Below are 27,319 nucleotides of genomic sequence, written 5' to 3' on the forward strand. Positions count from 1 at the left end.
AAGCATTCAGATATAGGTTATACATGTGCAATTATGTAAAACATTTCCATATTAGTCATTTTGTACAAGAAGACTCAAATAAAAGAAAAAATGAAAGAAAGAAAGTAAATAGCATGCTTCAGTCTGTATTCAATTAATATCAGTTCTTTCTCTGGAGGCAGATAGTATGCTTCATCATTAGTCCTTTGGGATTGTCTTGGATCATTATATCACTGAGAATAGAAAAGCTACTTTTTAAAGTAGAATTTTTCCTAAAAATCTATGTCAAAGTATCTCAACCACCATTCAGAAATAAAATATAACAAAATATGTTTTTACTGATGAGATGTCTTTGTTTTTTATAAGTACTTATAGATTTTATCAAAGTCCAAAATCTGATTTATTCACAAATATTGTATATTTCTAAGATTAAGTTATTTAATAATGTGTATTCAGAACATAGGTGAGTCTATAAGGATAAAGGTTTGTACCATCAATTCTATGTTTTAATACTCCATAAATTACATTGATCCCATTAATTTCATCTCTGCCCTAAAAAGTTCAATTGGTGGAATTGGTCCTATCATTCTTAGTAATCTTTCATGCTATTAATTCTGTTTCTGAATGCAAGATCAAAGGATTAAGGCCATCCTGAGTGTCAAGTTATATTTTAAAGAAGGAGTCAGTGAAGAAATTGCCTCACAATAAATTAATATTTACTAATTGGAATTTATTTTTTAACTATTGTTATTCTTGGCTTCTGAATGTGCTCTAGAAAGTATGTTTTTATAATAATATAAGAATTTATTTAAAAAATGCTCTTAAAGATTGATTTGTTTTTTATCTTGCAGACACAGAAGCAGAAAAACATCATAAAAAGCACAAAGAAAGAAATATTACCAAACAGGTAAATCTTTTGCCAGCACCTAGCATACCTCCCAAAAACTCACAGACATTTTTAACTGGTCCAAAAGCTATAAGAACATACTCATTTTAACAAAAATAAGCATCATTTACTAACCAAGCTTGTCAGTTTATTTAAGGGTACTTTCTGTTAAACAGCTAAGTCACTAGAAAATTTCATAGTTGTCTTTTCTATTCATTTTTAAAAGTTTTCATTCCATAGGTATTTATTGAATGCCTAGTATGTACAATGTATCATAGCAGATGCTTTGAGAAATACAAAAATTAATTTTTAAATGGCTCTTCAGCTCAAATAAATTATAACTTTAAAGGGAAGGTTGTCAGAAAAATAAGCGTAATTTGATAAGTACCACAAAAAGGTCCAAGGTATTCTGATAATTTTGAGGAGGGAGATATTACTTCTAGCTGGCAGGTTGTGGGAGAGATAGGGTGTAGAGGTGATCTGTAAAGGCCTCAAGAAGGAGGTTGTCTCCAAGACAAGCCTTAAAAGGATGGATAGGATTTTCACAAAGGAAGGAGGTAGAGGCAAGGGAGAAAGAGGGCATTCCAGGCATAAGGAAAAGTACAAAGAAAGATATGATGGTAGGAGAAAAAAAAAAGGGCCAGGTATAGGAAATGGTGAGGAATCCAGTTTGGCTAGAATGTAGTTCATATTCAGGGAAGCATAAGATACAAGGGAGGAAAGGTAGATTGAGATAGAGATTGTAGAAAGTATTGAAAAAAATGATTAAAGAGTTTGTAATCAAATTCAAAGTCACAACAATGGAATCAGAAAACAGGTCATTTAAACAAGCTTCTCTTGCAATCTCTCCCTTTTGACTTTGTCCCTGCAGACTTCTTTTACTTTGTACCTCTCATTCACAGATTTACCTAGTCCACTTTTCATGGCATTCTTATTTGCTTTCCTCTATCTATCCATATGTATGTACACATATATGTGAATATGTTACTAACTTGGCATATCAATGAGTTTCCTGTTAACCAGAAAAAAAAATATTTTAATAAGAATTTACTTAAGAAACATTCAATACTAAGACTTAATTTATCTCTCCTACTATTATTCAAAGCTATTCTTTGCTTCATTATATATTTGTTTTATTTCTTCTTTTGTTGTTGTATTTCAAGCTATTCTTTGCTTCATTATCTATTTGTTTTATTTCTTCTTTTGTTGTTGTATTTCAGTCACGTCCAACTCTTTGTGACCTCATTTGGGGTTTTCTTGGCAAGATAATGGAGTGTTTTGCCATTTCCTTCTCCAGCTCCTTTCACAGATGAGGAAACTGAGGCAAACAGGATTAAGTGACTTGCCCAGGGTCACACAACTACTAAGTGGCTGAGACTGTATTTGAGCTCAAGTCTTCCTGACTCCAATTCTCTATCCACTTTGCCACCAAGCTGCCCTTTATTTCTCCTTCTAGAGTGTAAACATAAGACCCGTGCTTTTCCCTCTATATAGTGAGGATGGAACAAAGATGGGAAGTCTTCAGAGGTCCAGTCTCAAGACAAGAGCAGAACTAACCTAGTTGAATTTAACTCTCATTAACAATTCCCCAGCCTAATCTGAGCCTATATTACTAGTTCCAGACAAAAACAGGGTTCTTACCAAATATCCCTGACCAAAATCTCTTGAGTAGTTTTCATGTGAGAGAAAGCAAACGGCTAAATTACATCTTAAATGTATGTTTATCTCTGGTTCTTATATAGGTTTGAATAGCTACAACTGGGAGATAAGGAAGAATTTAGCATCAACTGATGGTAATCTGTCCCAGTCATATGCCCATAGCTGCCTTCATTGCCCTGTCCCTGGGTACCTACACTCTTCCTCCATCCTAGAACATTTGCCAACTCCCTCTGCTATCTATCTTTGTGTACAGATGGTAGGGGTGTGGCTTTCACAGATCACATGTCATTGCTTCTAGACTAGGCAGTTGTCACCTCACCTTCTATCAAATTTCCATGAGTCTATTGATGGAAAGGGTAAGGATTCAGGGAAAAGAAGGTTTATTTCTTATTATGGTCATAAGGAAAATGACTTCTTATTCATCTTTCCATCCCTCTTAGCACCTAGCACAGTGTGTTGTACATGTTTGGTATCCAACAGATGACTGGTAGGTGAAGGAAAGAATGACTAAATCTTAATCCTGGAGAAAAGATGATGAAACACACTTTCTTTATCTCTCATTAGTGCTAGTTCTGAATGTTGCATATGTTGTCATGTGATTGTGGTTTTTCTTCATTATAATGCAAGTATACTATGGAGGGATAGGGTGGGGGTGGGATGATACTCTATCAAGATGCAGAATGATATGAAAAAGGTATCAAGAAAACTTAAAACAAGAAGAATGAAAGTCAGTGAAGGATAAAAGTCAACTCCAAAGATTCAAGCCATGGTACTATAAGGATAGTGGCACCATTGATGGAGATAAGGCAATTAGGAAGTGGGGGGGGGAGGGCTGGAGCAGGTTAGGAGGATGAGGTTATATGTTTTGTTTTAGACATGTCAATTTTAAATATTACTGCTGTTTGTTTACTTTCTTTGAAAAGATACATGAATATTGATCATAAGATTTTCAACTTCCAAGAAACAAAATATAGTTGTAAAGCTAAAACTTTAAGGTTTTCATAATAGCTTTTAAAGACAAAAAGCTATTTAAAAAGCAAAGAGAAAAGTAGCAACTTAAAATTTTTGCCTTTTAAATAATTTCTAACCTATAAGACATTTTGTGTCTTTGTTTTACTTTCCTTAAAGAGTAAGTAATCATATATGCTTTATGTGAATACATGTATATATAAAATGTGACAGCATTTTATTTAGAATCAATTCTTATAACAGTGCCTGGAACATAGTAGCCATTTAATAAATATTGATTGATTGATCAATTCTATTTGAATGTTGGTATTTCTTGTAAATGAAACAAAAAGCAGAATAAACAAGGACACTTGTTACCATGGTCTCCACCCAGTATCATCAGTTGTAAAATGCTGTGATACAAATTGGTAAATAGAAAGACTGAGTCCTTAGAACCAAAGCCAATACTCATTGCATGTTGCTCAGTATGACGGTGGCTACCATCAAAGTGCCAGGAGACTTCAGGATATATGTAGCCTTGGTGTGGGAAAAAAAAATCAGAACAGAAGCCAAAAAGTTTCCTGGCTCCTTTACAATGTGGCCTGTCTACTCAAAACTTCCCAGCCCCTTAACTCAAATTGAAATTGGACAAATCATCTCCCTGACTGAAGTAGAGTCCCCTATTAAATACAGTTGCCATCTCTATAAGCTAGCTTCCTTTCTGGTTCACACCTTGTAGGGAGTAAATAAATAGAAGCAGTGATGATGTGAACAAAAGACAACATACAGAACAGATGGCTGTGTCACTAAGACACAGAAATCAAGATTTACTGTGAATAAGTCACAATTTGGTAGACCATGTGTTGTGGTGGAAAGAGTTATTGGATTTGGAACAAAAAAAACTTAAGTTCAAACCTTGATTCCTTTACTGTGTAATTTTTCTCATTTTATTGATCATTACCTGTGGAACCTTGAACAATTTCCTTTCCTTCTCTGGGCCTGTTTCCTTGTCTTTACAACCCATTAGATTGTGAGTTGCTTGTGTCAGGGATTGTCTTACACCTCTCTTTGTAGCCCTAGCTCTTAGCATAGTGCTTGGCATGCAGTAAGTGCTTATTAAATGTTAACTACTGACTGACTGACTAAATGAAAGGGTTAGCCCAGATGACCTCTAAATACCTTCCCAGCTGTGTCATTTTTGAGGCTGCCCTAATTGAGGAGCTCTCATTTTAACTGAGCCCCAAGACTCAACCACATTTTTTTGACCAAGCTATTTTCCAACCTGTTGTTGCTGCTGCTACACCTTATGACCAGACTCAGAGACCTCACCATGAAAGAGCTTTGGAAATGTCACAGTAGAGCCAGGTCATTGTGCTTGTTTGTTTGGTGAGACCTCACTATACATCAGCAAGCCTCAGACCTAATTCTGCTCTCAGACATTTTCTCACCTATTATTCTTCCTACTCTGGGAAATATAATCAAATAAACATTATTATTGCTTCTGGAAAGGCCTTGTCAGTTGAGTGACCATATTGTTCTACTCACAATCCCAGACCAAAATATCCTGTCCACCCTTTCTCTATATGTTGACTTTCCCTATTAGAATATAAGCTCCTTTAAGTCATTTTTCATTATTGGATTTGCATACCTTGACCTTAGTATAGTACCTAGCAATACTGCTTAATAAATACTTTTTTATTCCTATTATCCTATTCATAATTAATTGCACAAAGTTTACAGGTCTACATTTCCTTGAAATATGTTTACACTATTTCTGAAAACAAGCATGGCTATGTGAACTAGCTGATCTCTGATGTACAGATTTAAATTATTTGAACACTTTCTCTTATTTTCTAGATTCCCTTTCTATGGGAGCTCTGTTTATTATTGATTTTCTTTAGTATTAGAAAATGATAAACTAATGGCCTAATGAGTTGATACACTACTAATTATGTAATTTATTATCATGAGGCTACTTTGCACCTATATTGCTGAGCCGCTCAGGTTCCTATAATATTATATGTCTTTATTTATAGAAATTTATCAGGCATCAGTAAGGTTCTTAGACTGTATTGATCAATCAATAAGCATTTATTAAGGGCTTATTATGTGCCAAGCCTCGAGCTAGGCGCTATGGATATAATACAGAGATTGAAACCACCCCTACTCTCTAGATTCTTGTGTTCTCATGGCAACAACAAGTACATTTACAATTATAGGATGAAAGGATCAGAGATTTAAAGCTGGAAGAAATTTTAGAGGTAATCTTATTCAACTTCATCATTTTATGGGTAAGTAAACTGAAACTTAGAAGTTAAATGACTCTCCCAGGTTTACACAAGTGACTAGCATCAGAGGAGAGATCTGAATCCAGATCTTCTAGGTTCCAAGTCCAGCACTCCATCCACTAGGCTATATATATAAGTAAATACACAATAAATAAAAAGAAAATGAATACAAATGAATACAAGGTAGTGAGGGGTGATACCAGCAGATGGAGAGATCAGGGAAGATAACCATCATTATCATCAAAGCTAACATTTATATAGCACTTTAAGTAAGGTTTGCGAAGCTCTGTATGTATTATCTCATTTGATTCTCACAACAATCCTGTGAGACAGATGATACTGTTATCTCTATTTTACAGATGAGGAAAGTGTGGCTTACAGGTAAAATGTCTTTGCCCAGGGTCATAAAGCTACATAGTAGTAGCTGAGGCAGGATTCTAATTTTGGTCTTCCTGATGCCTCCACATGCAACAACCTACCTACTAAACTGCCTAGTTGCTCCTCTACAGAAGGTGGTACCTGGACTGAATCTTGAAGGAAAACAGGGACTCAGTGAGACAAAATTGAGAAAGGGAGTGAATTTCAGCCATTGCACTCAGAATGGCCAGTATAAAGGCAAAGAGATGAGAAATGGAGTGTCGCGCATAAGAGAGAAAAGAACAATTTGGCTAGATTGAAGGGTACAGGAAGAAAACTGATGTACAAAGAGGCTGGAAAACAGATGGTTTATCTACTCAACGCTAGTGGAGGAGTAAAATGATGGATCAGTAATCTAGATGTCTCAGGACTTCCCCCTCCAAAAAAAAAGGTAATAGTATGAGGAGGGAGGAGTATGGGTTTGGGAATTGAATTTTCCAAATTAGCTCTCTATACTGACAAATTTGCCATTTCTCTGAGTTCTATAGTCCATTTGGCTTGTCCAGACACAGATTTACTTGTTCCCAACATGGTTGTTGCGATGAACTCATGTTTTCCATTTGGTAATTAGATTTGTTTATAAATTTTGGTGCCCTGCCTTCTTAATATCATTAAATCCATTAGAATCTAGTTTCCATTGAAGTAATTTTCTCTACTAACTCCTCTTTATATTAGCAAACATTTATTTTTAGAACTATGCTCTTCTGTACTGTTTCACATGCCAGAGCTAGATATATTGTATTTTTTTTTACATCCCAAAAGATCAAACTGCCCTTCTCTTTAGAAAACTTCTGCTAAATATTTATAGTAAAATATACCTCTAACTATCAATTATTCAAGACTCAATTCTAAAATACATGGATTATATATAGTCCTCCCTTTTCCCCTTTCTGCTTTTTTTGGGGGGAATGCATTTTATTACTCATTAACACCTACACTGGAGAACATTTGGGAATAGGGGAAAAGATGAAATTCTAATCATAAAATTTTCTCTGTAGTTGTGGTTGAAAGAATGGAAAAGACATTAAAGCTTATGGCTAAAAATAAGTTTTAAATTTTTGATCATGTTTATTTTCAATAATCCATGTAACTCCATTACAAATGAATGTAGAGTCAGCTATATATGTAACTATTATTCTGATCCTTTTATGTGATGATATGGAAATTATATAGATTCTAATAATGATTCTAATTACGCCCTCAAAATTTCAGGAAGCCATCCTCAAAACACATTAAAAAATTTTGATAATATCAATTACATTGGGGAAAAACACTTCTGAACTTGGAGTTAAGAAGGACGTAAGTTTTAGGGGCAGCTAGGTGGTGCAGTGGATAGAGCACCGGCCCTGAAATCAGGAGGACCTGAGTTCAAATCCGGCCTCAGACCAAACACTTGACACTTACTAGCTGTGTGACCCTGGGCAAGTCATTTAACCCCAATTGCCTAAAAAAAAAAAAAAAGGACCCAAGTTTGAATCCTATTCTTAACATTTATTAGTTGGGTGACCAATGGTAAATCTCTTAACTCGCTGAGCCTTAGTTTCCTCATCTGTAAAATGAAAATAATACTACTTGTAGTACCTACCTCGTAAAGTTGTTGTGAGAACCAAATGGGATCATATAAGTAAGGCAATTTGCAAATTGTTGACTGCTATGCAAATGTCAGCTTTTTCTACTATCATTCTTATTAGACTCATGGAAATATGGGCTTATTATTGCTATCATTCAAATTCTGTTCAGCTCCTTGCCCTTTCCCCATTTACATGCCACTGTACTGCTTTTCGATATTTCACATACAATACAGAAATCTCTGACTTGGTCCATCTATTGACTATGTAGGTTAGACATGCTAATGTCTAGTAGTATCTCATATTTCCAACATGGACATGATCCCAAGAAAATGAACAGATTGATATAATTTAATGACCTCATTCAGATAAAATCTAGCTTCAAAGTTAAAAATAATAAGATGAAATTTTTTTTCTGGATTAGAAAGATGGGTCTCCTTTTTGTTTTGTCTTTGGGGCTGGAGATCCAGCACCTGGCCCAATGCCTTACACGTTGGTAGGCTTTTAAATAAATGCTTGTTGCAATGGATTGCAGACGTGCTTACACTTACATAAATTATAAATGTTTTCTTTACTAATACATTTTAAGGATGAGTGATTAAGTGATATATGGAATTGGCTTTTAACAAGGGAGGTAGACTCAGAGAGAGAACCAGAGTGAGGTGACCAGAGATAAGCCAGTTGAACACATATAGATTCATAGGAGAAGCCTACAAATCCTCATGGAGCCTCCACGGAACCATGTCCATCCCCATCCATGTTGCCTCAGGAGGGGGTGTGGGGACTCAACTGTACCCAGATATGGTAAGAGATGAGGCAGTAGTGGAGTGGTGAGAAACTCCTTGCACATAGTAGTAAATAAATGATGATGGAGGAATTCCTGAGCAAGCAGAAGATGTTCTGCATCAAGCTTTCTGGACAGAGGAATTCCTAGGAGAAAAATGGAATTCCTACACCAGACCTCTTGGGGAGAAGTGGAGGTATTTCTGGAAAATGTGAAAGCATTAGATCAACCTGAGAAGTTCCTTGACCAAGCAGAAGTGGAATTCAAAGATTAATAAGAACCAAGAGGCAAAACACGGAGGACCAAACTGAAACATTACCTTTCCTGGGACCATGAACTTTGTGGTATGTGAAAGTACAGAAGAGGACAATCGCCTCTCTGTGAACTCTTCATTCATTTCTCCTTTTAGAGAATCCTAACCAGAGCTGTATGACAAGTCTTGAGTATGACATTAGGCAGCGGGAAGGTGGGCTTCACTAGAAGGAGAGGTTGCTGTACTCTCTGGTGATCCTAAGTGCTTTTCCCTACAGGAAGGGCTTCATCTCTAGAGTAGTGTTCCAGGTTCCTGAGGAAGGTGGAAAAGTACTGGGGAGAGAAGTTCTTTTTACCATTCATGGGCTTGGGTCACGTCCTTTCTGCTTTGTGAATTTGGTGTGTGACATATTTTTGTTGCTGTTGTTCAGTCATTTTTCAGTCGTGTCTAACTCTTTGTGACCCCCATTTGGAATTTTCTTGGCAAAGATATTGGAGTGGTTTGCCATTTCCTTCTCCAACTCATTTTACAGATGAGGAAACTGAGGCAAACAGCATTAAGTGATTTGCTGAGAGTCACACAGCTAGTAAGTATCTAAGGCTAGATTTGAACTCAGAAAGATAAGTGTTTCTAGCTCCTGGCCTTCCATTCTATCCACTGCATCACCTAGCTGCCCCTTGTGTTACATATAGTCTATCTAATATTTAATGTATTGTTAGCTTGAATGCTTGCATGGGATCTGAAGGCCCTTTCCTCTGGTTTTAGAGCCCTAGGGAGAAGCCAAATTCTGAAAGTACCAGGGATGGAGACCCAAGTCACAAATTTCAGTGAGGCAGTTAGGTAGCAAAGTGAATAAAGTGCCGGAGTCTGGAAGATCCGAATTCAAATCCTACCTCAAACACTAGCTGCTTTACCCTGAAAAAAGCCACTTCTCTGCCTCAGTTTCCTCATTTATAAAGTGGACATAATAATAGCACCTACCTCCAAGGGTTGTTGTGAGCATAAAATGAGATATTTGTCTTTGCAAACCCTGTTACTATAATTATCAGTACAGAAGCTCCCTAGATTCTGGGCCTTGATTACATTACTATGTTTGCCTCCCTTTACTTACTGACTCTCTTCCACTCTGACCTATAGAAGCCTCAGTTTTATTACTTTCATCTCTGACCTTTCTTTGGTCTTCCCCCTTCAAGTACAAGCACAGGGCTTCACACAAAGCAGGCACTTGATAAATATTCATTGACCTGAGCTGAGTTTCTTTGCCCCTTGGCTCTCATCATAATCTAGTGAGTTTTTCCTGAAGCCACAGCTTCTATAACTGTCCAGTTCCATTTGTAGCATGATTTGGACCAAATTTATTTTGAAAGAAAATCTGCATGTCTTTTATACATATCACAGGAAGAGTGGAAGTAGATTTCAGCACTCTTCCCATTTGATAGGTTTTGCAATAGTTTACTCACATGGCAATCTGCATCATTCTTTGACCCTGTCATATCATAGTCTAGCAAACTATGGCCTTTGGGGCCTTGCTTTTGTATGGCTGGCTAAGAATTTTTTTTACATTTTTACATAAAATAAAAATATTTTTTAAAATGTAAAAACCATTCTTAGCTCCCAGTGGAATTTGGTTCACAGGCTACAGTTTTCCAAATCCTGCTGTAGTCAATTCATTAAATCCCAATAGTCATTGCAATTGCCAGGATGGCACAGAACCATGTTGCCTCCTGACCATTCTTAATAATCTTGAGATAATGTCTGTGATGAAGTTCTATTTTTTTATTTCCTAATTGCTGGGGAAAGAGAGGTTCCAAGAGAATTCAGAGAATACCATGAGGCCAAAGGAAGTATAGATATTTGATTGGGAATGGATATAGGAGGGTAAGAGAGTAAAGAGGACAGCTTGGTGGCATAGTAGATAGAGTGCCAGACCTGGAGTCAGGAAGACTCATCTTCCTGAGTTCAAAACTGGCTTCAGACACTTACAAGCTGTGTAACTCTGGTCAAGTCACTTAAAACCCTTTTTGCCTCAGTTTTCTCATCTGTCAAATGAGTTGGAGAAGGAAATGGCAAACCACTCTGGCATTTTTTCCAAGAAGACCCCAAATTAGGTTCACAGAATCAGATATGACAGGAAATGACTGAAAAGCAAGTACAGAACTGAAGGGACAACAAACAAAGTTAGGGAAAACTGGTAGCTCATTCAAAAGAACACTTGACAAGTAAATAATCTTTGCTTTTTAATTCACCACCAATTTCTTACCTGTCTCCCATTTTTTACCTGACCTATTTTCTTTTTAACCCTTCCAGATCAAAAATCATAAATATCAACAACTTAACTAGGAGGTATAAATATTTAGTTTCTTAATATTTGAAATGTTTCCATACCATTTGGGACTATTTACCTTTGTCCTTTCCCGTATTATTTTCATATGGCTCCTAAAAGTCCAAATGCAGTTAAAGGCCCATGAACAAATAGAACTTTGCTGGATATCTGTGTGGGTGTAGCAACACTGAATGCATTCCATTCATCAATGGGGAACCTTGGATGAATTAACATTTAATGCTTCAATGTCCTTGAAAGAAAAGAGTTCAGAAATGTAAAGCATTTAAATAATTTTATCAGTTAGAATGCTTTCAGATATTCTACTTTAGGGTGAGTATTTTATAGAAAAGTTTGCCTCTTTGTACTTTGGTAACAAATACATTAATGGACAAAATATATTTTTGACCTCCCTTTCTCATTTACTTTCTTCTGTTCATGTGGCATGTGGTAGGACCTTGTTAAAAACCCACAGTTCTGTATTATGTGAGATTATGAAATTTACAAGAGCCAACCAAGCTAAGAACACTCTAAAAGCAGAAATGAAGAAAAGGCTTGAACTTGCTTAGTGACATGGTTATGTTTAATTTGAACCAAAACAAATACACAAAAAAGTCATTTTCTAATATGAGCAAACGATATATGGTAACAAATATCTCAGGATTATGACTCTCCAGCCTACTACTGGAATAAGAAAGTCAAGTAGCCACCAACATGATAGTTGACTAGGAATTCTCAATCTAAATAAAACAAAACACAGGCAAAAATTTGCAAATGATAAAACCCTGTTCACACTCATGTAGTGCTTTACATAGGCACGCAAACATGCACAGAACACAAGTTCCATGTACCAGCACACTGAGCTATGTCAATGGTTCTTTATACATTATAGAATCACAGAATTTCAGAGTGGAGACATCATTCCTTCTATAAAATACCCAACACATAGTCATGCAGTCTTTGCTTGATAAGAGAGAGAACCCATTACTTCCCGAGGCAGTCCATTCCCTCTTCACCAGCTCTAGTTATTAGGAAGATTTTTACTTTCATTAAGCAGAAATCTCCATTTTTGCAACTTTTACTCTTCGGTCCTAATTCTTTCCTCTGGGGCTCAGCAGGACAAGTCTAATCTCCCTTCTAGGTGACAGCTTTTCAAATACTTGAAGTGTATAATAATTCTCCCTGTTGTCCTGCCATGTCTTCTCCTCTCTGGGCAAAACATTCTTAGTTCGTCCGACCAATCCTCATATGGCATCAACTTTTCTACAACCCTGATTGCCCTCTTCCAGATGCTCTGTGGTTCATCAATATCCTTCCTGAAATGTGTACCAGAACTTTAGATGTGGTCTTACAAGGGATGAGCATGGTATTATATCAGCTCCTTGAACCAAGTTTTTCTATAAACATTTCTTGCTTGAAGATGAAGCCAATAGGACTCTTATTTTTTTCTATGTGTTCTCCTATTTCTGTGTTTGTGGTTTTCCTGTAGTTTTGAAGGGAGAGAGAGGGCATCTCTACCCAAGGAGTTTATAACTGAATTGGGTCAACATGGTATCAATGCAGGAAAAGTTAAATAACCAGTTTCAATTAAATAACACTACCAATGCAAGAGACCTTATCTGCTCTTTAGACATATCCTTCTAGACAAATAACTCATAGGGGAGGCTAGGTGGCACAGTGGATAGAGCTCTGGCCTTGTAATCAGGAGGATCTGAGTTCAAATTTGGCCTCAGACACTTGACACTTACTAACTGTGTGACCCTGAGCACACAGTTCACTCACAAAAAAAAAGGCAAGTAGCTCAAGCTACTGCTATAAACAAAGGATATCTTTCTGACAATATCCTTGTGAACAAAGTGGAAAAATGTGAGCTGAAAGTTAGTATTCCACAGAGTCATGAATTCTAAAAGTTGGAAGGAATTTTAGAAGCCATTTAGTCTGACCCATCATCTCCTCTTGGATCACTCCATGAAACTATGGGCTATGCTGTGCAGGATTAACCAAGATAAACAGGTCATGGTGGAAAGTTCTGACAAAAGGTGATTTACTGGAGAAGGAAATGACAAACCATTCCAATATCTTTGTCAAGAAAACCACGTGGATAGTATTAAAATGATAAAAGAGATGACACCAGAAGATGAGCCCCTCGGGTTGAAAGGTGTCTAACTTGCTACTGGGGAAGAGCAGAGGACAGCTACAAGTAGCCCCAGGACTAATGAAGAGGCTGGCCAAAGCTGAAAGGAAGCTCAGATGTGGACACATCTAGTCATGAAAGGAAAGCCCGATGCTGTAAGGATCAATGTTGCATAGGAACCTGGAATGTAAGATCTATGAATCAAGGTAAGCTAGATGTGGTCAAACAGGAGAGGGAAAGATTAAAAATCCCATATTGACTAGGGATCTCCTCTTCCAAATCAACTTGAATAAATAGTCATTCTGTCTTCACTTGAAGAAATTTAGTATAAAGAATTCACCCAAGTCTACCTGGATAAACTCATAATTGATTAAAAAACTAAATTGAAATAGGGCTAACTGGTCAGTTGATATCAGTCTGGAAGGACGTTTCCAATGGAGAGGCACAAGGCTCTGTCTCAGGCTTTCTCTTGTTCAGTGTTTTAATTAATGACTTGTTTAATATAAGTGCTACTTATTTCAGTTATTAATTTTTTGTTATTGTTAAGTCATTCAGTTGTTTGATTCTTCATGAACCCATGGACACACTAGGCTCTTCTATCCTCCACTGTCTCTCAAAGTCTGTCTAAGTTCATGTTCATTGCTTCCATGACACTATCTATCCATCTCATCCTCTGCTGTCCCCTTTTCTTTTTGCCTTCAATCTTCCCTAACATCACCATCTTTTTCACTGAGTCTCATGGCCAACGTATTTAAGCTTCAGCGAACCTTTCAGTGAATGGCCTGAATTAATTTCTTTAGGTATTGACTGATTTGATCTCCTTGCTGTCCAAGGGACTCTCAAAAGTCTTCTCCAATACCACAATCCAAAAGCATCAATTCTGCAGCAATCAGCTTCCCTTATAGTCCAACTCTTACAGCCATACATTGCTACTGGAAAAAAACACAGCTTTGACTATATGGACTCTTTATTGGCATGGTGATGTCTCCGCTTTTTAGAATGATGTCCAGATTTGCCATAGCTTTCCTTCCAAGGAGCGTGCATCTTTTAATTTCATGGTTACAGTCACTGTCTGCAGTGATCTTTGAGCCCATGAATATAAAATCTGACACTGTTTCCATTTCTTCTCCCTTTATTTGCCAGGAAGTGACAAGACCAGTTGCCAAGACCTTAGTTTTTTATTTTTTTATGTTAAGCTTCAGGCCAGCCTTTACACTCTCCTCTTTCACCCTCATCAAGAGGCTTCTTAATTCTTCTTCACTTTCTGCCATCAGAGTGGCATTGTCTGCATGCCTGAGATTATTGATATTTCTCCTGGCAACCTTAATTACAGCTTTTGATTCATTCAACCTGGAATTTTGTATTCTGCATATAAGTTACATAAACACAGCAGCAATATGTAGCCTTCTTGTACTCCTTTACCAATCTCAACCCAATCAGCTGTTCCAGTTATTAATAGCTAGCATGTATATAGTATTTAAAGGCTTGCAAAGAACTTTACCTGTGTTTTCTCACTTGATCTTCCCATCAGCTCTGAGGTAGGTGTGGCTAGGCGGCACAGTGGACAGAGCTTCAGTGCTGGAGTTAGGAAGACTCATCTTTCTAAGTTCAAATCTGGCCTCAGAAACTTACTAGCTGTGTGGTCCTGGGCAAGTTACTCAACCTCATGAGTAAAATGAACTGGAGAAGGAAATGGCAAACCACTCCAGTATTTTTGGCAAGAAAACTCCAAATGGAGTCACAAAGAGTCAAACAAGACTGAAAAAATGACTGAACAACAACACACAGCTAGTGTCTTAAAGCAGTATTCTAATTCAGTTATTCCTGACTCTTAACACTTATTTAACAAACAAATCACTAATACTAAAAAGTTAGTCAAAGAAATCTCTTTCACAAAGTTACACAAAATTATAAAATCTCAGAGTTGGAAGAGATTTCAGAGGCCATCAAGTCCAACCTATATCTGAATAAGAATCCTTTCTGCAAAATACCAAATGTTAACCTAGCCTTCCTTAAAGATCGGTTTCCAAGTTGACACTGAACAATTAATGGCTACTTTGGGGGTACAGCAATTCAACTCATTTCAATTCCATCTAAGGGTATTGTCAAATAACAGAATAATAATAATAATAATAATAAATCTGTTATGACCACTCATGCTAAAACTATGATGACTCTTTATGACCACTATTTCTATCTTTAAGACGTCCATTTACAATCTCTATAGTAACATACGTTCTCTCCTCGGCCATAGTTTGCAGACAGTATCACAGAAGGCCAGAATTTAAAGGAAACTTAGAGGCCACTGTACACAAACGAAATGTCTTCTACAACATCCCAACAAGTGCTCATTCAATTTTTGCATGAAGGTATTTAGTGAATGAAAGGGTATTGTCAAATAACAGAATAATAATAATAATAATAATAAATCTGTTATGACCACTCAGGCCTGGTGGATAAAGTGCCAGGCCTGGGGTCAGGAAAACTCACCTTCTAGAGTTCAAATCCATCTCAGATCCTTACTAGCAAGTCACTTAACCCTGTTGGCCTCCATTTCCTCATCTATAAAATGAGTGGCAGAAGGAAATGGCAAACAACTCCAGTATCTTTGCCAAGAAAACCCCAAATGGAATCACAGAGTTAGTGACAACCGAAATGACTGATAAACAACAAATAGTTAAATAATGTTTCCTTATGTAAAGCTTAAATTTTCGTCTTTGCAGCTTCCACATCTTATTCCAAATTCTGATCTCTAGAGCCAACAGAACAAGTCTAATCCATCTTTCATGTGACAACCCTTCAATTTTTTTAAGTTAGCTATCACATCTTTCCTGAGTGTCTTCTTTTCAATAAGCTAAACATCTCCTCTTCAACTAATCCTAACGTGGCATGAACTTTAGGCCTGTTGCCTTCCACTGGGCATTCTCCAGTTTATCAATGTCCTTCCTAAAAATTAGTGTCTAAAACTAAATAGAAAATTTCAAATGTTCCACTACTATTACTACTACTACTACTATCACTATTACTATCATCACTACTCCCATTACCTTTTAATAATAATAGACCTTTCTATAGCAATTTAAAATTGGCAAAACACTTTACAAATATTATCTCACTTTATCTTCACAACAATCTTAGGAGGTGGGTGCTATTATTATCCTCATTTCATAAGTAAGGAAACTAAGGCAGACAGGAGTTGAATGGTTTGCTCAGAATCATACAATAAATGTCTGACATTAAATATGAACTCAAGTCTTCATGAATTTAGGTCCAGTGCTATATCCATTGTGCCACCTAGTTGCCTTATCAGGTAGTCTGGCCAGTGCTAAGTACAGCTGGATTATCACCTCCCTAGTCCTGGACACTGCCCTTCTTAATGCCAACTAAGATTACATTAGCTTTCTTAGATGTCTTATCACACTGTTGACTCATATTTCCAGTCTACTAAGAGCCCCAAATCCTTTCAGATAAATTAATGCTTAGCCACACATTCCCCATCTTGTACTAGGGAAGGTGGTTTTTTTTTTAAACCAAGGGTGAGACTTGATATGCAGTGGTGGGCAGGGGGCGTCCTGCACCAGTGATTTTATAACTGTGGTGGAATTTCTAGTATAGAAACTCTCTGCACTGAAATATATCAGTAACTTGTTTGTGACTAATATTCTTACGGAGTTGCCCAGGAAATCAAAGAAATTAAGCAACTTTCTCATGGTCATGTAACTATCATGGGTAAAAAGTAAATTTTGAATTAAGGTCTTCCTAACTATAATGCTGTCCCTTTAATCATTATATATCCCTCTTAAATCGCATTTTATTTTTTGGTCCAGTGTTCTAGTCTGTCAAAATCTTTCAGATTCAGGCTCTGTCACCCAATGTGTTGGCTAGGCCTTTTCCCTTTGCCCTATCTGAAAAAATAAATACGCCTTTATCCAAGTTGAAGCTAAATGTTGTTGTTGTTGCTTGTCCTTTATTCTCAGAAAGGACCATACCATCAGGAAGGTGATGCCATGACTTGCAGATGAATTGGGTTTAAGTGAGGGAGGGCTGTGCAAAGTCACCAGCCTTACTTTCTCCTCTGAAGCCATCAGGGGTCCAATGGCCAGATACAGATCAGAAGGACTGGAAATGGCCCCCTTGAGGCCAAATACAAGTTCCCTAGAGTCCTACATGTTGACATCAAATCATCAATGAACACTCTTTGAGTTCAACCATTCAATTAGTTCCAAATCTACCTGACTGTACTTTTGTGGTACTGTGGAAGGAACGTTGAATTTATATTCAGAGTACATAGGTTCAAATCCTGACTCTTCTCCTTACTACTTGTGTGACTTTGAACAAGTTGCTTAACCTCTTCGAGCCTCAGTTTCCTCATTTGTAAAATGAGATGGTAGAAATAAATTATTTCTAAGGCCTCTTCCAGTTTTATGTCTATAATGCTATGATCCTATTGTCCTCTTTCCCACATCTGTATCTTTTCTACAGGAATAATACAAATTACTTTATCAAATGTTCTGCTAAAATTTAAGTAATATTTTTTGCATTCTCCTGACCTATCAGATTATTGCTGCTGTTCGTCCTTCATTCTCCAAGAGGACCAATGACATCATGAGGGTGATGTTTCTAATACTTATATCAAAAAATAAGTAAGGTTAATCTGATATATGACCTATTTTGATGAAACTTTTGCTGGCTATTTGTGATCATTGCTTCCTTTTCTACATGGCCACTAAACATCCCTTTATCAATATAAATTTTTTCAGAAATCAAAGCCAAGCTCACTGGCCTATAGTTTGCAGATGCTATTCTTTTCCTTTTTTTGAAAATTGATACTTTGACACTTACTAGCTGTGTGACCCTGGGCAAGTCACTTGACTCCAATTGCCTAAAAAAAAAAATTATATAACATATGTCCTTCTCCAATTCAGAAAAATCTCTCCCATTCTCCAAAGATTACTGTCAGAGGGTTAGCAGTCATTCATTCTGTACTATCTAGGAAGTAGTTCATCTGGGCCTAGTTACTTGGATTTATCAAAGGCATTTGGGTGCTCTTTACTTCAACTCTGGAGGACTTGCTCTTTGATATTTCCTTTGTAGTAAAGGGTAGGAAAAGGGTCCTTTCTTGTGCTATATGGCAAAGGGTAGAAGAAGGGGATTTCTCTCCCTTACCACCCCAGCCAGGAGCATTGATGGCAAGTGTCTTAGAAGCATATGGTACTTGCAGCTCAGCTGGATCTTCTGCAAGAAGCCTTACTCAATTCCCCTTAGAGCTGGTACTAGTAATCACTCCCAGAAAAATGTTCATTGCCCTGTGCCAGGAACTAATATCTCCTTGTTAGTAAGAATCAGACCCAGAACAGGACAGAAAAGAGTAAAACAGAATTTTCCTTTGCTGGTTCCTCTTCCTTTTGAAGTATGAAACCATTATTAAGACAAGTCAAGAAATTAAGAGCCACTCTTTTTAACAGAGAACTCTAGCTAAAATAACTAAAAACTGAAGTCCCTCATGATTACTATATCCTGAAATCATACCAGGTTTGTGAACTGTTTCCCCAATTCCACATCTATTTCCCCCTTCTGTCTATGTGGTCTATATGAGATCTATGTGTGGTATATGGAGTGTTAAGGGAAGACTGCTCCAGCGTCTTTTTTCTTTTCAGGACTGCTCATCCACTTTGGATGTCTATGTTTTACCCAACTCTCATCTGCGGCTCCAAGAAGCTGTAGCTATACCCCAGTAAAATTGTCTTGGCAGATGGGCTAAACCAGACTGAGGGTAACCAACAGGTATCAAACCTGTCAGTGAATTAGGGGAATGCCTATCCCAAGCATGTGAATGCTTCCCCTATTGGACAAATAGAACAATTTCTTCCAATGGCCAGGAAGGTGGCTGAAGCAGGCACTGTGGACCATTTAGAGCTTGGTCAGACATGGAACACTGCCAAGGTCATCCACTGTATCCTGGGCCATTGCCAGCCATCTTGACTTTTGTCTTGCTAATGTACTTCAATGGCTTAGGAAAAGAAAGTGAAGCTGATGACTTCGTGCAGCTCTGCCTTACTTAAATCCAATTCATGCACAAGTCAAGACATCACCCTGTGATGCCATTGGTCCCCTTCAAAAAGAAAGGAAAAACAACAACCACCATGTCATCTGTAAAATATTTTGATGAATATATCAATTCTGTTTCTACTACCTCTGATCTTGAACCAAATGCTTTTCTAGGTTTCCCCATTCTGTTTCCTGAATTTTCTCACATAAGTTATTCTACCCCTTCCACTTTCTACCTATCTTGTTTCTTTGGAATAAGGTCTACCACTCTAGAGCCATGTTCTATTCTTAAGTCTTATCCCACCACATCTCAGTGATATGTAATAAACTCAAATCTTTCTCCTTATATTAGGATATCTAGTTCATCTTCCCTGTTAACCAAAGTTTGTACACTTTTGTGGGGGGAGTCTTGGGTCTTGTTATTGATTCCTTATTTTTATTTTGACTCCTTCAAATTTCTGGGTATCTCTAGAATGGAAGCAGATTTGGGGGATTCTTAATGGGGAAATTGTGTTTTTAACTATGTGGTTGACCCTGTATTCTATCCAATTTAATTTTTTTAATATGTGGAACAATATCATTCAGTCAATAACATTTCAACATCTACATTACTTCAACCCACACAACTGGTATTGCCATGCCAACTCAGAAGTGGCTGAATCAATTATACTTAAATCTTCTGATATTTTATTTATAAGATGATGTCTTAATTCTTGATACAGTAATGACAATGTAATTGTGTATGAATAAGGAGCATGGAATCATCCATGCCATCCATAATACTGGTCTACAAAACCATATGAATTTGGGTAATTATATTAAATTAGTATTTATGTTACAATTAAAAAGAGATTTTCCTATCCTTATAGTTGCAAAAAGCATTAATGTAAATAAAGTTGTTAAACTTTTTTTCAGTTATCAATAAAAGACAAGAAGATTTTATCAGAAATATTGGAAAGAAGAAAACTATTAAAAACAATCAACCAAAAAGGAAATGTCTTGGGAAATAGGAAGATCCAAAGTAAAGAAAAGAAAAAAGAAACTCAAGACACAATTTTCCCACAGACAAGTAATAACAGTTGTAAGTAGAAAACTATTATTAAATCTTGTTTTTATTCTATTTTATTTAAAGTTATATTTTACATATATCATTACCGAATTAATCCAAAAGCATATTTATAAATATTTTTATCCATGACTTCAAATCAATGCAACAAATATTTATTGAATACTTTCTGTTTTTAATTCATTATAGTAGGTACTTGAGACAGACATAAAAATGAATAAAGTATAGTATACTCCCTGCCTTCAAGAAGCAATCTGCTAGGAGGTATCAGACATGTTCACAAACAAAATGCAAGACAGGAAGGGATAAATACTATAGGAGAGGGACAAGTTATAAAAACATAGAGGAGGGAAATATTACTGTTAGGATACTCTGGAGAGAAGGCTTCATTTCAAATCAGAGATGGGGGAGAGAAGAAGCATTAGGCTTCCTACCAAACAAGGTCTACAGAACCATTGTGCTGATCTCATTGTGTGAAAACAGGACAGTATAACAGCACCTTGCCAGAAAATTCAACCACTTCCATTTGAATTGTCTTAGGAAGATTCTGAAGATCACCTGGCAAAATAAAGTACCAAACACTGAGGTCCTTTCTTGAGCTAAACCACCAAGTATTCAAATTCTACTGCAAAGAGCACAACTTGGAGGGGCTGGCCATGTTATTTGAGTACCAAATGTATGTTTGCCTATAGAGAACTCACACAGGGCAAGCATTCACATGGAGGTGAGAAGAGGCAATACAAGGACACTCTCAAGGTCTCTCTGAAGAACTTTGGAATCGATTGCATGACATGGGAGACAAAACAGGCAAAGGACCACCCAGCATGGTATGCCTGCATCAAAGAAGGTGCTGGGCTCTATGAGCAAAGCAGAATTGTAGCAGCTCAAAAGAAACATGAGATGCACAAATTTAGAGACATCTCCACTCCAAATGTTGATGTGGACTATTTATGGCCAACTTGTGGTAGAGCCTTCTAAGCTTATATTGGTCAGATCAGCCACAGTTGGAGACACTGTAACCTTGATTCCAACATAGTCACGTCATTATGGTCCTCTTTGAGAATGAAGGACAACAATCAACTATGTGCCAGGCACTGACTATACTATTTTATCCTCACAACAATACTTTGAGGTAGGTACTATTATCCCCATTTTACAGTTGAAGAAATTGAGGGAAACGGAGGTTAAGTGATTTGCCAGGGTCACATAGCTAGGAAGTATCTGAGGCTAGATTTTAATTTGGGTCTTCCTGACTCCAAGCCTATTGCACCAGCAGCTGCCTCTATCTGTTCAGTGAGTAGAAAATAAATCCACTCAGTCAAAGCTTAAGGTACATAAAAGGAATTAGGAGCTCATAAAGCTAAAAAGTTGAGTTGAGACTAGAATTTGGAGGATCTCCAATGCCACATTAGGGAATCTCAACCTTATCCAGGAGACAAAGGAGAACCATTCAAAGTTTGGGGGGCAAGAGAATGGCATGATCCAAGCAATGCTTTCAGAAGAAGTCTGGCAACAAATGATAATGTTTGATGGGTTGGAATAGAGAGAAGGAAAGGGAATGGATATCAATTAGTGGCCTTATTTTATCCAGGTAAGGTTTAACAAAAGCCTGACTCAGTGGCGGTAGGAATGGTAAAGAGACAGATGAGAGATAATGCAGAGCTAGAATTGGTAACTGATTGGCTATAAAGAGCGAGAGTCCATGAGAAGTGAAGATGTCTCTGAGGTTTGGATCCTAAAAGGATAGAGACTAAAGATAGCAAATGGTAGGGTTTACCCAAGTTGAGAATTGGCAGAGAAGGTAGAAGGTAAGGGCAAGTAGATGTGGGCTAGCAAGACCATCATTAAAATGGCTGATCCTCTTATCATAGGATCATAGATCTATAGCTAGAAGGGACCTTAGGAGCCATCAGATCCAATCCTTCCTTTTAGAGATGAGGAAGCTGAGATCCAGAAAGGGCAAGTTACTTGCCTGAAGTCACGCAGCTGGTAAGTGTGTGTGAGGCAGGATTTGAACTGAGGTTGTCCTAACAATAACTCCATCATCCTATCCATAGCACCATCTAGGTAGCATACACAGGTGAGTAAGAAGGCAAGGTAAGATAGGACAGGCCTTATGAATTAAACAAGAATCAAATGACTAAAAGTCTCAGTGGAGGCAAACTAGGTTCGGTGTAAATGAAGGACAGGAATGGATGGGAGCATATAGTCAGAAAGGAGAACTACAAAGTTGGAAACCTTGGAAGTATCAAAATTGCATCTTAAAAGAAAAATTATGAATGATGACTATTGACAGTGAGGCCAAGTTAATGAATGGATAGATGAAATTAAAATCTCTTCAATTTCTGTTTCCTCACTTTGAAGCACTAATTCTTTTCCAATGTAAATAAGCAAGGTGAATGGTAAAGATTCAGAATGAGCAAAAGTGAATGAGGAATGATAAAGACAATAAAAAGGCAGTTTTTAAAAGCCATATGAAAAAAGCAGAGTCTGCTTCAGGGTAAATACCTAGCTCTCCTGGCTTTAGGCAGTACTTTAAAGCAGCAGTTGACAAGAATTGTCCACTGGGTAGAGAAAGTGGTTCCAAAAGTTTTCAAGGTGTCCACAGGGCCAGGATTCTGCTGTTTAGGCTGGGGGTTTGGTCCAAGGAGCATAGTTCTTGGTGAGAAGGATGCCAAAGCGAGGGAAGAAGGAAGTATTTGGTGAAGGATGGGATCAGTGAAAAGGAACCAGAGACTAAAGAGAATTAGCCAAAGAAGACTAAGAAGCCTCATATGAGGACCCCTACCCTACCCACCCCCATCCCCAAACCAGCAAACCTCACCTAGTGGCAAAACTATTCCACTCAAGATATGCTCCTGCAATGTGAATGAGCTCCAGGCCTGGATCAAGAAAAAGGGTCTGGATTGGATAAAGGAAGAAGCCTCTGATATCCTTTGCCTCCAAGAGACCAAATGTTCAGAGAGTAAGCTACAACCTGAGCTTCAAGACCTGCCTGGACTTACTTACCAGTAGTGGTCCTCACCCAATGATAAAGAAGGATACAATAGTGTCAGTCTCCTTTCTCACCTGTGTCCACTCAGCATTGGTAAAAAGGAGCATGATCAGAAGGGCTGGGTGATAGTGGCCAAGTTCCAAGCATTTGTGCTGGTGACAGCATATGTGACCAATGCAGGGTGGGAGCTGGCTCAAATGGAATACCCACAATGATGGAATGAAGCATTTCCCAAGTTTTAGAAGGGGCTAAATGCCAAAAAAAAAAAGTCACTTGTGCTTTATGGGGACCTCGATGTTGCCCACAAAGAGATTCACTTGCACAGTCCGAAAAGAAACAAGAAAAATGGTGTTTTTACTCCACAGGGACAGCAAGGTTTGGGGAGCTGCTCAGGAATTAGATTTAAGTAAGGCAAAGTTGCACAAAGTCATCAGCCTTACTCTCTCTTCCTGAGTCACTTAAGTCCAGTGGGCAAGACAAAAGTCAAGACAACTGGCAATGGCCCAGGATGCAGTAGATGACTTTGCCATCTTCGATGCCTAACCAAGCTTTAAGCTCTCTACAAAGCCTGTTTCAGCCAACTTCATCATGGCCATTGGAAGAAATTGTTCTCATGAGGGGAAAGTCTTCATATGCTTTGGGTAGATATCCCCTAATTCACCAACAGGTTTGAGGCTTTGAGGAGTACATGGGGCATTCAGGGAGGACTTGCCTGTGTGTGAGGGTTTACCGAGCCCTTTTCAGAGCAGCTTATCCACCTTTGGTGTCCACCTTCACTCAATTCTCACCTGTGGCTCCAAGAAGCTATATCATGGGGACAACGGGTGGTGATGTGACACAATGGCAAGATGATGAGATCTTGCAGGATGATGAGGTTTCCATAGTTACATGGCAGCCAAGAAAGTTAATGTGATTTTAGGATATACTAAGAAAAAAGGAGCTTCCAGGAATAAGAAAAGCAGTCTCTACTTTGGTCAGATCACACCTGGAGTGTCAATCTCATTTCCGGGTACAATGTCTGGAAGACATTGTTGAGTTGGCTATAAGCCAGAGGAAGGCAACCAGCAAAATAAAGTGCCTCAATCTCATGACATATGGGGATTGGTCTGAGAAAATGGAAATGTCTAATCTAGAGAGAAGACTTTGGGGCTTTCTTCAACTATTTGAAGGGAAGGGTGATTATCCTTATTCTGCTTGGCCTCAGAAGGTATATCCAGGAATAATACAGGTGTGTAGCAAAGATGATGAGTGAGGTTTGGTGGAAATAAAATTGCCCGAACAACTAGAGCTATTGGAAGTGAAACGTGCTGCCTCAGGAAACTGAGTTTCCCCTCGTTGGAGATCTTCAAGCAAAGGCTATATGACCACTTGTCCAGTACATTGTACAAGGGAATTATTCCTCAGGTGTGAATTAGACTAAAATGACATTGAGGTCCTTTCCAACTTTTAAATTCTGTGATTTTGTATGATATGGCAACCCAAAAAGCATGACCTTGTGGTGAATTAAGAGAAATTAAGAATTAAGAAAAGTGTCTAGGACTAGTTAGATAATAATTCTACTGTACTCTGTGTTAATTGGATCCTATCTGGAATCTTGTGTCCGGTTCTAGATGCCTTGTTTATTTAGGAAGGACAGTATTGAGCTAGACTGTCCAAAGGAGGGCAACCAGAATGGTTAAAGGACTTGAGATCATTCTAGATAAGGATCAATAGAAGTTTAACCTGAAGAAGAGAAGACCTAATGGGTGGGGAACCTTTGGCCTCAAGGCCACATGTGGCCCTCTAAGTCCTCAAGTGCATCCCTTTGACTGAATCCAAGCTTCATAGAATAAATTCCCTTAATAAAAGGATTTGTTCTGTAAAACTTGGACTCACTCAGAAGACTGCAGCCAAGGACCTAGAGGGCCACAGGTTCCCCATTCCTGATAATGGGTTCATGACTGCTGTCTTCAAATATTTCAAGTCTGTTGTGTGAAAAATGGATTAAACTTTTTCTGCTTGACCCTAGAGAGTAAAACTAGGAACGATGGATATAAGTGGCACGGAAGCAATATAGGCTTGATGTTAGGAGTAACTTCTTGGCTATTACTATTCAAAAGTTGAAGGAGGGATTTTGGAAGGTACTAGCTTTCCCATCACTAGAAGTCTTCAAGCAAAGGCTGGATCAACCATTTTTTCCAGTTTGTTTTAGAAGGGATTCTTGTTCCAGCAAGCAGCCAGGTGGCACAGTGGATAGAGTGCCAGGCCTGGGGTCAGAAAGACCTGAGTTCAAATCCAGCCATAGACACTTCCTAACTGTGTGACCCTGCAAAATTCACTTAATCCTATTGGCCTCAGTCTCTTCATCTGTAAAATAAGCTGGAGAAGAAAATGATAAACTACCCTAGTATCTCTCCTAAGAATATCCCAAATGGAGTCACGAAGAGCCAGATACAACTGAAACAACTGAACAACAACAACTTGTTCCAGTACAGTGTTGATAGCAGCAGCAAGGTATACTGGATAGAGAGCCAGACTTGAAGCCAGAAAGACCTGGGTTCTAATATTACCTCTGACACGAAATGGTTGTGTGACTCTGGGCAGACCATTAACCTCTCAGAGCTCTAGGCAATTCAGTCCCCCTTAATTCTAGTGCTTTGCTTCTCTTATTCCCTCCAGGTTATACTATACAGAGCATTTGTACATAGTTGTTTGCATGTTGTCTTTCCCACTAGACTGTAAGCTCCTTATGGAGAGGGACTGTTTTTGCCTTCCATTGAATTCCTCAGAGCTTACACTGTACAAGACCCATAGTAGGCAAATGCTTACTGATTTGAATTGACTAGGAGTTCTCTATGCTCAAGAAATAATAGTTCTCACGTGAATGGTATGAACTAAATTCTGAGGTTTCCCCTGATTCTAGTCATCCTATGTATTTCTTGAAAGCTATAACAACTGAATACAAACTCTGACAGCTGAAAAGGTTTTGGGCACAGGCTCAATGTGATAGACTGTGCCTGCCTTTCAAGGATCAGCCTTGGTAAGTTCAAAAAGTTCATCACCAGTTTGGCATCAGGATGAGGAATTTTGTGCCACAACCCTTGAAGTCTGGCTATTATAAGGCTGGGGGAGGAGAGGAAGGAGGGTTTGATTTGAAACAGTAAAGGAAGCATCCATCACAATGGAATAACCAATTAATCCTTGAAATAGTAAAGTAAAATACTTCCATGAGATAAAATAGTTTTGAAATAAAATTACATCCTTCACATATAAGCAAAAAAAGAAATGCTTCAATGACAGAATTGTTACCGATTTTGGAAATGATTCCTAAACTTTTCAATGAAGGGCCAGTGGATTAGTGTGGTTATGTCTGTGTCTGTGGTCTGGGTAAAGCCTTGGAAGGTAGGGACTGCTAGGTCTCACATTTGTCACAGAAGTGAGTGCAGGTACCCACATGTGCCAATGTTCCCCCAAATATTGAAAGCCCTCTTCCTTCCCTGCTGCCTCATAGAAATCTGAACTTCCTTCAGAACACAGCTCAGGTGCCAGGGCCTACCCAAGGCTTTTCTTGGTCCCCCTAGATGTTACTGCTGCTCTTTTTCAATTCCCCTGCTCCCACAAGGAGAATATAAGCTCCTTAAGAAGAGGTATTGTGTGCTTTTTGAATTTCTATCCCCAGCACCTAGTATGAGTGACTGCCTTTTTTTTGTCCAAACATGTTAATTTTATTCATGGAGGGAGCTTCTACCAATGCAGGTTCTGGAACACTGAGAGATTAAAGTGATTTGCCCAAGGTCAAACAACGAATATGTCAGTCAGAGGCAGAACTTGAATACAGGTCTTCTTGACTCCAAAGGTGCCCCCATTAAACATATATTGCCTCCTGCTTCAAACAACAGGAAATTTAATCCTATTCCTCCAAACTGTCCAAAAGAAATTAACTACTCTTCCCTTCTTGGGCTCCAAAGCTACTGCCCCAGGGCTTCAGGCCTCAA

The 27,319-nt window shown here is 38.1% G+C and overlaps 1 protein-coding gene and 1 pseudogene across 3 annotated transcripts in view; both read left to right on the plus strand.

Moving 5' to 3' along the window:
• Positions 1-27,319, plus strand: part of SEL1L2 (SEL1L2 adaptor subunit of SYVN1 ubiquitin ligase) — a 164,380-nt gene that overhangs the window by 26,197 nt on the left and 110,864 nt on the right. For all 3 annotated transcript variants that reach the window (XM_078149715.1, XM_078149714.1, XM_020986232.2), the window contains 2 exons: positions 831-886; positions 20,200-20,365. In XM_078149715.1, the coding sequence (XP_078005841.1) occupies positions 831-886; positions 20,200-20,365 (222 nt within the window). The remainder of the gene's footprint in view (positions 1-830; positions 887-20,199; positions 20,366-27,319) is intronic.
• On the plus strand, positions 23,022-23,755 carry LOC110210133 (DNA repair nuclease/redox regulator APEX1 pseudogene; annotated as a pseudogene).

This window comes from Phascolarctos cinereus, unplaced genomic scaffold (assembly GCF_003287225.1).
Source record: "Phascolarctos cinereus isolate Bilbo 61053 unplaced genomic scaffold, phaCin_HiC Scaffold_2;HRSCAF=192, whole genome shotgun sequence".
In the NCBI taxonomy this organism is placed as follows: domain Eukaryota; kingdom Metazoa; phylum Chordata; class Mammalia; order Diprotodontia; family Phascolarctidae; genus Phascolarctos; species Phascolarctos cinereus.